Genomic DNA, 10,490 nt, shown 5'->3' with positions numbered 1-10,490 from the left:
ACCCGCGTTGGCGCCCGCGCCTGGCGCCGACTGCATGCGCAGCCCTCACGGGTAAACGTGCAGCGACCCTCCCTCTGGGAGCCCCGCCCTGCCGTGCCCTGCGCGGTGCGTGCCGGCACCACCCACGACGCCTCCCCGCGGCCAGGAGGCCGACTGCCCGTCGCCCGGGCCAGCCCTGCCCTTGCGCGGAGTCTGCCGCGCGTGCTCAGCCCTAAAGTACTGGAGCGCTGACCACCCCGCTCCCCGCCCCCGGAGATCAGTACCTGCCTCTTTCTCCTCCCGGACAGATGCACGATTCTGAGATGCCTGCCTTCTACGCAGTCCTGCAGCCCGCGGGCCCCCGCAGCCGGCCCGCAACTCAGCACCGCCTCCCCTCGCCGTGCGGCTTCCCTCCTGCCCCCGGGTCACACCTCCCAATAGGCCTTCGTCCCGGCCCTGCTTTCTGGGGAGCCCAGGCCAGGATACCTGGCCATTTGAACACACCCAGAGCCCTTTATTTGGAAGTTCTCTCACAGGCTGTTTTCAAAATTCAATTCCTCTACATAGATTTCCTCTTTCATATGAGTCTCATTCTTAAGTCAGGAGCAAAATTAAAGTTTACTAACTGGAGTTCTCTTTTTTGGTTTTGCTTTAACATTCCTTTCCTTGGGTGTATCTAAGTTTCTTTGCTTTTACTTTGAACATGCCCTAAAATTCTGTGTTATCTTTAGCATTTTTCAGAAACCACAATTCAGGAAGTTAGAGAAATTGCTCCCTGGTGGCAGAACAACAGAACTGCCGGCCTCTTTCCCCCGGTAATTGCAGTGAAAGTGGTGTCTCTGCCTGATCGGACTTTGACTTTTAGGCTGATTATTTCCTTAGAGTCAATTTCTAGAAAGATAAGGTCAAAGAGCACGAATAATCGCACCTTAGCCAAACTGCCCTCGCACACAGGTGCAGCCTTAAGCTCGGGGGGCGGGGGGGGGAACAGCCACGCCCTTTCCTGTGAGCCCTCCTCCACACCATGTCCTGCTTTCATTTTGCATTTGTTTTTACTCATTCTGAGAATCAAAAGAATATATGCTGGCAGCTTGCATTTCTTGCTTTGTAAAATGCCTGTTTTCTTTAAACAATCTTTCCTAGCCCTTTTTAATGTTTTAAGTAGTCTCCAGGCTTCCTCTGTAAACGACCTTGGAAATTCCACCCCCATTCCTGGTTCTCCACGGCTGGCTTCTTTATCAGGAAACATCACCTGATTGACTAGAGATTTAGAGTGAAGAGGGGAGGGACCGCGGGTCTCTTGATTGTGACTTGCCAGACATTTCAGAGCAGCTTCAGCTTGACCATTTCTGGGCTGAAGGGCTCTGCAGGCGGGAATCCTCCTGGAAGGAGAAGCGTCGGGTAAGGGCGCCCGGTGCAACGCCTGCTTGCCCTTGTCCTCAGGTCTTCAGAGGTGTCACCTCTGCTCTCCTTGGCCAAACCTGGCCAGAGACTTGTTTTCAGCCCACCATATCCTCTGTCTCAGCCAGAAAGGGTTACTCAGCTTTACATCTTAGCAGAGCTACCCAGGCATAGATCAGCGTCTGAGGCATTTCCATACTCTTTTCATTAAAATTGCAATAAAAGCCAAGAAGGAGCTTGCTAATAATTAAAGGAAGTTTCTAGGACCTCTTAGTAGTTCGCCGTAGGCCTGCTCAGGTCTGGGTTCGGGGAGAGAAACGAGCAGCTGCAGAATACCTGTCAGCTGCTGAAGCAAACACATCACATTTGCCTCAGGTAGGAGGGTGAGTCCAGATGTTCCTTAAATATGAAGCCTGACTACTCTTAGGGCTTGACCTCTGCTTTCCTATTGGCTTTGAATTACATCCACGTGATTTCCCAGGAGAGGGGTTGGTTAACAAGATGAAATTGGGGTCCTGACAACACACGTGTTCCCTTACAGCCCCACTCAGCCAGCCATGGCACCTACTCCACGTGTAACTCATTCCCTTCCAACCTGCTCTCTCCAGCTGTCAAAGAATTTAAATGAACTGGCCTTTTCAGGGAGCTCTCAGGGATAAGGAAGTAGGTACAAAACACCTGAGTTGTTTAGAAAGAATGGAGCTCTTGATAAGAGTTGTCCCTGTTAGTCTTTCCTTCCAGCCTGTGAAGTGCACGGCTCTCTCTCCGTGATGCTGTTCCTTGTGAGTTAACATGCTTTCTACCTCCTCCTCTTTATTTTTTAAATTTTTTATACTGTTTTATTTGTTTATTTATTTATTTTTGGCCATGCCACATGGCATGTGGGATCTTGGTTCCCCAACCAGGGGTTGAACCCTGCAGAGGAGGCACGGAGTCTTAACCACTGGACCGCCAGGGAAGTCCCTTCACCTCCTCCTCTTAACATGGTTCCTCAGAGGGAGATCTACCCAGGTTCTCCTCACTTCACCTTTGACCCCGAAGGTACGTCTCTATGATTTTATCCCAAGGAAATACTGAGAGATGCATACAAACAGTTATGTATTAGGATGCTAGTTACCACCTTAGTTCAATAATAAAAATTGGAAACAACCTAAATAATCAATAAAATGGAGGCTTTACAAAATTCTGGCATATATAAATCAGGATCCGGTTATGCAGCCAATCACAGAAAACCCACAATAACTGCAATAACTGTGATAGGAGTTGCACCGTCTGGGCCTGGTGTGAAGGGCCAGGGCTCCTTCTCTGTGGTGACTCCACCGTGTCTGGCTTTCATACCTAAGGCTACTTCACGCCCCAAGACGGCTGCTTCAATTCCAGTCACCCCCCCACCCCCCACCCCACCCCACCCCCGCCAACTCCGGCCAGCGAGAAGCAGGACAGCACAAAGGAACACAGGGCAAAGGCCATTCACCAGCCCTCCCTTAAGGAGGGGTCCAACGGCTGACTCACACTTGTGTTTACACCTCTGCCGGCATGTTTATCTAAGGCGGAATCGTTAATCCATCAGAGAAGAAAGGAACTATCGCAGAAGCTATTACTTGGACCCAAGCCTTGAGTTGATTAGGGTTTTTTTTCTTTTTTTTTTTTGTCCCTAATCTGTTTTATAAAATTGCTATCTTCCAAAGCTCTTACTTGTACGTTCCAACCCCCAAAGGCAGGCAGGTACACCTGCCTGTGGCTCAGCCACCACTTAAGCTCCCCAGCGCGGTCGGTGCCTGGCACACGGCAGAGCTCATTTATTGCTGTTGCTATTTACGTAAACTGGGTTGACTTGAATTGTGCAAAGTACCACATGAGACATAGGGGAGACACAGGTCTGTTCTCATACTCGACTACAGGTAGAGAGACACACAAAACAACGGAAATTAGCAGAATGTGGCACTAATTAGGTGCGAAGTGGGGCCGTCTAAGCCATAGTTGGTAGAAAAGTTCAGTAAGGTTCCTAAATGCAAGGAAGTTCGTAGTAAAGAATTTGGCCAAGTCCAAAAAGAGGTCTGGCCTTTGCGCTTGGCTTCTGGGGAGTAATCTCTGGCATACCTGATGGCAGTGCCTTTTGGGGAGGGGGTGGCACCACATCGGAGCTTCGGGTGGGGCTGTGGGTCATGCGGTGTCAAGCTCACCTGGAGGCTGAGATCAACCACCTAGGCAGCCGGTCAGCAACCAATGAATCCTGTCTAAGTGACGGAGCCCCGATAAGAACTCTGACCACAAAGCTCGCGTGAGCGCCCCCGGTTGGCGGCGATGCTCCGTGTGTACTGTGACACGTCAGTGCTGGGAGAATAGCGCCCAGACTCCACAGGCAGAGGACAACAGACCATCCGCCTTTAGAATGCCCCCGGACTCTGCCCTATGTGTCTCTTCCTTTTCTGATTTTACTCTGTATTCTTTCCCGGTGAAAACCTGTTAATTGTGCACATCATAGCTCTCGGTGAGTTCTGCGAGTCCTTCCAGGGAATTATCACCCCGAGGGTGGCCGGGGGAACCCCTGGACTTGCAGTTATTTTCAGACAGGAGGGTCCCAAACTCCATCCAGAAGGGTCCGTGGAGGAGGCTCTAAAGGATGTGTGAGATTTGGCTGGGTAGAAAGAAGAGCAGAGAGGAATCCCAAGTTATCAGAGGCCGGAGGTCACATGAAGGGAGGACTCCAGGGACAGGGAAGCTGTTTGGGGAGGGGGTGGCACCACATCGGAGTTTTCCTGACTTTGATGATTTCACCTCTCCGGGATGACGTCACGTTCCAGTCCCATCACAGACACACTTAGAGCAAGATAGCGTGAGACTTTGGGGAGACAATCTCTACATGCTCAGCCCTCATCAGAGCCACAGATCGGCAACCACTGGGGGACACTAGTCCAAAGTCAATCTCAGTCATTCCTCATGATGACAAGTAATCCCTCTGTCTCTTGGGAAAGAGGAAAACATTACCAAAAAATAAGGGGAAGACAACATTTAACGCGTGCCTGCTCTGTGCCAGGCACTATTCCAGTGCAAAATACCCAGTAATGAACAAACACTGCACTAGGAAGAGGCCGTCGGGAAGCAGTGGGAGCGAGGCTGAGCTCTGGGAAAGTAAAGGGAACAGGATGTTATTTACCATCCGAGACGCCTCCTCTTTCCTAAAAACTACCATCCACGGTCAGTGTTTCAACCTCCCTCAGAAGCTTCTTGCAACATAAAGTCCTAGAAGTCAGGGCTCTCAGGAGGTGTGGCCCAGGTTCTCCCAGCTTTCCTGATGACACAGCTCGTGCCCCAGTCACCTGGTGAGCAGGAAGCTGGAACTCGGGTGTTCTGTGCTCCGTCCTGGCATCACATTGCCTCCTGGTGACACTGGACCACTCTGAGCGTGGGCGGGGCTCCATCCCTGAGCTGCGGGAGTGAAGCTGCCCGTCAACCGCTGCCACGCCTCCCTTCCCTGAGACTGGAATCCCGCTTCCCGGCAGTGGCCTCCACACCCGAGCAGCTAGTGGGCGACGGCATTCCCAGAGGGGTGGACAACGGCGACAGGCAGGTGGCCGGACTGCTGCTGCCCTTCGAAGGCTTAGGGTCAAGACGGGGACGCAGGGACTTCCCTGGCGGCCCGGTGGCCAAGACTCCACGCTCCCAATGCAGGGGACGCAGGTTCGATCCCTGGTCGGGAAACTAGGTCCCACGTGACGCAACTAAGACCGGGTGCAGCCAAATAAATAAATAAATAAATATTTTTAAAAAAACAAACAAACTGGGATGCAGTTGAAAGCAGACGTGCACTGGGCCCCTGCCGGGAGCACTACCAAACACCTTATGCTTTTGCTCAGGACCAGGGGACACCACACTTTCCAGGCTCCCTTGCCAGTCACCTGGCTTCTCAATAGGTTTGACAATAGGTGGCTGTGATGGGAGACTGAAGGCAGAGGAGGGGAAAACCAGGGCCTTTCCTGCTCCGTCCACCTCGGGCAGCACCTCCGTCAGCAGCTAAATGTTCTCCGTGACTCCAGCCACTGCCCTTGTAGTTCCCACCATCACCCCGTCTCTAGACTCTGATGTCCCACCCTAGAGGTGACAGTGGCTTCTCCAGTCTCTGATCGTCTCCTTGTTCCCTGCTGGGCCTCTCAGCTCTTCCCATCAGTGGGGTAAGCAATTCTCTGTATTAAATTCCCTCTGAAATCCCTGGTGGTTTCTGTTTTCCTAGCTGGCCCTGACTGTTCGATGGCTAACGTAGCACCTGGCCATCGGGGAACTTACAATAGGTTAGAGAATCAAGAATTAAATATATGCAAAATGCTAGTAAAATAAAATGTAGAAATTCTGTACATATGCTAAAAATGACTCAATTGTACATTTTAAATGGGTAGGTTTTATAGTATGTAAATTATGCCTCAATAAAGTTGTTTTAAAATATCCAGGAAAAGATGAAGTAAAATGGAGGGTGAGTAGATGAGACAAGTGATCCCCACACAGCTCTGAGCACAGCCACCTGACAAAAAGAAACAAAATCTGAGTACGCGCTGCCAATGTTTGTGGGCTTCCTTAAATTGTATACGTGTCAAACTCTGTTAACGTATGTTACCTTATAAAATAGCTACAAGATAGACATTTAAACAGAGAGAGAAACGTAACTAGAAATCCTGGCGATGTCTTGCTTAACCTCCGTGGATCATCTCACACATCTCCTGGAATGCCTACACCCCACTGTGAACCCAGAGACCGCTGATGCAGGCAGTCAGCACAGAGATCTCTGCAAGGGACTTCCAGAGCAAGGAAAAGCGATGGGGGACCCCTTCCCTCCTGCCTGCCTTTCTGAAGGGGCCTAGGCTAGGCTAATGCCTCAATAACAGCCACCACTTTATGACCCTCTTCTGACATTTACACATCGCTTTACAGTTTTAGAATGTAAAGTTTCTCACAGAGGTTATCTCACTTTCTCACCCAAATCCAGAGAAGAGGGTCAAATAGGAGACAGACTGGGGAGATCTCGAATGCCTGACCAAGAGGAGTTTGGACTAGATCCCAAGAGCGGTGCTGCCACGTCAGATGTATCAGGTTACGGGGGGTGGGGGTGTCGACAGTCCAGGGTCCCCCAAATAGCTGACTTCCTCTTTCAGGGTAGAGGCCCTGAGAGAACCTCAGGGAGCAATACTTATTCCCGTGGGCCTGGCTCTGAGGCAGCGAGCTCCCCACTCGGGGGCTCCCCTTTCAGCACCTCAGGCCCGAGAACTACGCTTAGCCAACAGCCATCCTACCCTTCCACTCACACTGCTTTTCCATCCACGTGACTACTATTGGTAAATCCAGTTTCCAAAAGGACGCCTTGATACCTTTACGTGGGCCTCCCGGCCAGGGGCGAGTGTGTAGCTGTCTCACTCCAGGGTACCTTCCCGTCTCTCTTGCTCTTGAGCTCAGCAGGCCATGTTCTCCATCCCATATTCAGCTCCCTCCCAGGGGACAAGGCAGGACTTTGTCCTGGTCCCTCCCTCTCCCTTTCTCCCTGTTCGCTGCCTGTCCTGTCGCGGCAGGAGCATTAGGGGACCCGCGTGAACGGCTGGCAGGACAGTGCTCCGAAAAGCCTGAAGCCAGCTCTGCGGGAGGCTCCCCAGGGTGTGGAAGAGGTAGCCAAGGAGGCACAGGAAGTAGCTGCGATATCCAGTGCTGAGGTTCGTGTCCTTTTCCTACTGAAAAACCTTCAGCGACTCTCCTTTGACCAAAGTCCTAAGTGGGTCCCTTAACGGCCCTTGTCCACGGAGAGGTGACAGCCACCTGCCAGGTGGGGAGCGGAGAGGCCCGTGTCCTCCCAGTAGCGGGTGGGTGTTGCCGGGACCTGAGCCGGCAGAGATGGCCATCTATTTATACTGAATAATATCTTCAAACTGAAGGCAGACCACGGCCTTGGCCTCAGATCAGCAGGTGGCAGGGGGAGGGAGCAGTAAGGCTTGGAGTCACCTGCAGAGGCCTCTGCCCCTGAGGGTGCCCGGGGGGATGGGGCTGCGGTGCTCCCCAGCGCTGAAACCTCCGCTCTACAGTCAGAAAACCTGGGTCAAATCCATCCCTAACGACCTTGCAACAAACAGGCTACTTAACTTCATCCATCAAGCCTCCTTCACACCTGTCTGAGGTTAAATGAAGCAACTCCCGCACTTTTATCAACACGCCGTTCCTCTGACTCTTACAAAGACACGTGTCCCTCTGCCCTGCGTCCGAGCTCGTGGGTACCACACCTGTCCCCAGCTCATGGACAGAGCCGCGTCTCGCTGATGTCTGCTCCCTCCCCCGGCCACGAGCCAAAGCCCCCAGAGCGTGTCCTGTTTCCTCCGGATGCCGCTGCCTCCCCCCTGTCCCCCACACCTACCGGAGTCCCGGGGGAAGCCTGTACCGGGTTAGAAATGGTTTCCAGGTTGTGCTTCTTCCTTCCAGGGATTTCCCAGATGACCCCGGCGTGCGGTGGGACACCGAACGGGTGGCCGACGTCCTCCTCCGGCACGTAGAGGCCAGCCACATCAACCTGGTAAGGGGATGCCTTCCCCTCGAAGCAGAGGCCCAGCTGCGTCTGCCTGAAACCCACCGAGGAACACACACACCTTTCCTGAGTAACTGAAATCCCAGCGCTCAGCCAGAGGCAGAGATTTTTCCAAAGTGCGCCCTCTTCACCCACCCACTCCCACCCCTGTGCTGGCACCTGAAACCTCAGGACCCCACGAGCCTGCGCCACGACCCGCTGGCACAGAGCTTTCTACCAAGCGTTTTAGTTTTAAGGTATCCTTGTAACTTTGGAGGTAGGTGTTGTTATAATGCTCACCTTACACTGAGGAAATTGAGGCCCCCAGAGGCCCAGCAGCTGCCCAGGGTCGCCAAGTGTGAAGCTAGGATTTTAAGCCTGGAGTCCTCACTCCAGAAATTGCGAGGATAAATTCACAGCCCCTGCAGGGAGAACACTCTGGTCACGATTGGAGCTCTAGTGGGCATTCAATTCACCTGCAGAGGCGGACGGCCCAGGAACACCCACCTCGACTCTCGGGCCCCGCCGGCCCGGGCCCCGCCAGCGGTCGATCTTAAGGCTCCAAGAAGGTGTCCACCTCTAAAATAAGAACGCTAACCCTTCAGGAGTTAATACCTAAATCCTACCATTCAGAGACCCAAGCACTTGCTTTAAGTTTTGATGAAGCCTCGTTAAAAGATGATCCCTGCTGTTAAGCTTTTATTGGTGATGAATTCTCCAGGTGAACGGATTTGTTAGACCTTTGTTAAGAGCAGATTTTCGTGGATATATTAGACCGTCTCTGAGCTCTAATGACAGAAATGCAGCGGGAACTTCGTCCACATGGGCCAAAGGGGCACCTAACTGGCTGGCTCTGACCCACAGAAGGCGGAGGTGCAGGGCTCTGCGCTGGCTTCCCTCTTTGTTCTGGCTGGAAATATGGTCACCCAGAGCCGCAGCCCCACCCCTCCCGGCTGTACTTCCCACAGGGTCTGAGGGTCACAGCTGGAGGGTTCACAGCCCGGGCCTGCTGCCTGGCCTGGGTCCTCTTGCCTGCCACCCCCCAGGCCATGCTCAGAATCTCTCAGGGCCCCAAGCCTGGCAGGGGGGCAGAGCTGGTCCTCCGGGCTGGCCTGGGGTACAGGGCGGGGCCTGTGAGGTGGGCCACAGTGGCCCTCGGCACCCCGGCTTCCCCAGGGCCAGTCCCCAAACTCTCCCTTCCCCCGCTTCGGTGCATGGGAACGGCTGGTTTCCCAGTAACTCCTGTTTGTAGGATAAACTCCCATCTTTGTGAACCTGGCCGTCTCCGACCTGGACCTTCCTTCGGTGCTCTTCGCTGATGAACAGGGCTGGTCCTTACTGAGGGGCCGGGTTGTTGTTTAGACCATGTTGCAGCCATGGCCCTGAACATCCAGGGAGGAGCTTCAGGGCACAGACGCTCTGCGTGCCTTTCCTGCTCTCAGAAGAGCCTCCCAAGTTTGTGTCCCAGAAAAGTGATTTGTGTTCCAGGCCCGGCTTAAGACCGCCTTCTCCAAGAAGCTTTCCCTGACTTCTTCAGCCCTCTTTGGGACAGCATTTGTCGTGTGTCCTGCACCTGTGACATGAGTTGCTGTTTATCCTCTAAAGTACAGACCATGTCTTGTGAGCCACTATCTTCAAGAAGCGAGAGCAGCCCCACTGTTCCCTCTTGTTTACTGGGGTCTGGGTAAGACTTCATTTGCCCAGAGATTTCTGCAGTTTAGCGGGGAAGGTGGATGGAGTTCTGCAAAGAACCACAGATGCCATTGCTGTCAGGTCCTAACCTGCATGAGTCCAGGGCTAGAGGCAGATCAGCTCAGCCATCCTCAAAGCAGGAAGAGAGGGGGCTTATCAGAAGGTATAGGATGAAGAAGAAACAAGGCCCTGAGGAATTTCAGAAGTGATGGAGCCAACATGCAGTGGCCCCAAGTTCCCAGACCAGGGAATGCGCCCCAGCTCACCAGTGACAGCCCGGCCCCGGCATCACCTCCACCCGAGGGCAGCGGACACTCGGCCTTGACTGCTGTCCAGGTCCTACACTCCCACGTGGCTTCACTTGACCTTCACCTCGACCCAGAGAGGAAAGGCGGGCAGGCCTCACTCTTCCCAACTCACAGATGAGGAGACCAAGACACTGAAAGTTGACATCACTCCCAGGGTGACATGCTACGACATGCCTGAGGGGCGGGGGCAGCTAGCGTCAGAGGTGGGAGTGGACACAGGGCCCACACTGGGCTGCGGGGAAGGGTGGGCTCAGAACAGGGTACCTGAGTTCTGGGGTGACCTTTTTTTAATACAGTATGTTTTTTAGAGCAGTTTTAGGTTCGCAGCAGAATTGAGCAGAAAGGACATACATCCCCCCCGAGCCCACAATGTGTTACAGTCAGTGAACCAGCACTGACACAGCATCATCACCCCAAGTCCTGGTTCACATTAGGGTTCAGTTCTGGTGCTGCATGTCCTGTGGGTTTTGACAAATGCATGACACGTATCCACCATAATGCGATTAGCTTATATGCCTTTTAAAAAAAATTTTCGGGACTTCCCTGGTGGCGCAGTGGTTAAGAATCCACCTGCCAAT

At 53.1% G+C, this 10,490-nt stretch overlaps 1 protein-coding gene across 1 annotated transcript in view; it reads left to right on the top strand.

The window, feature by feature from the left end:
- PIGL (phosphatidylinositol glycan anchor biosynthesis class L) overlaps nt 1-10,490 on the top strand; it is a 53,570-nt gene that overhangs the window by 36,504 nt on the left and 6,576 nt on the right. Inside the window, exon 3 of the mRNA XM_024753530.1 lies at nt 7,831-7,921. Within this exon, the coding sequence (XP_024609298.1) occupies nt 7,831-7,921 (91 nt within the window). The remainder of the gene's footprint in view (nt 1-7,830; nt 7,922-10,490) is intronic.

The sequence above is a fragment of the Neophocaena asiaeorientalis genome, unplaced genomic scaffold (genome assembly GCF_003031525.2).
Source record: "Neophocaena asiaeorientalis asiaeorientalis breed wild unplaced genomic scaffold, Neophocaena_asiaeorientalis_V1.1 scaffold540, whole genome shotgun sequence".
Classification (NCBI taxonomy): Eukaryota; Metazoa; Chordata; class Mammalia; order Artiodactyla; family Phocoenidae; genus Neophocaena; species Neophocaena asiaeorientalis.
Note: the sequence above shows the minus strand (reverse complement) of the source record. Positions and strands in the feature narration are given on the sequence as shown.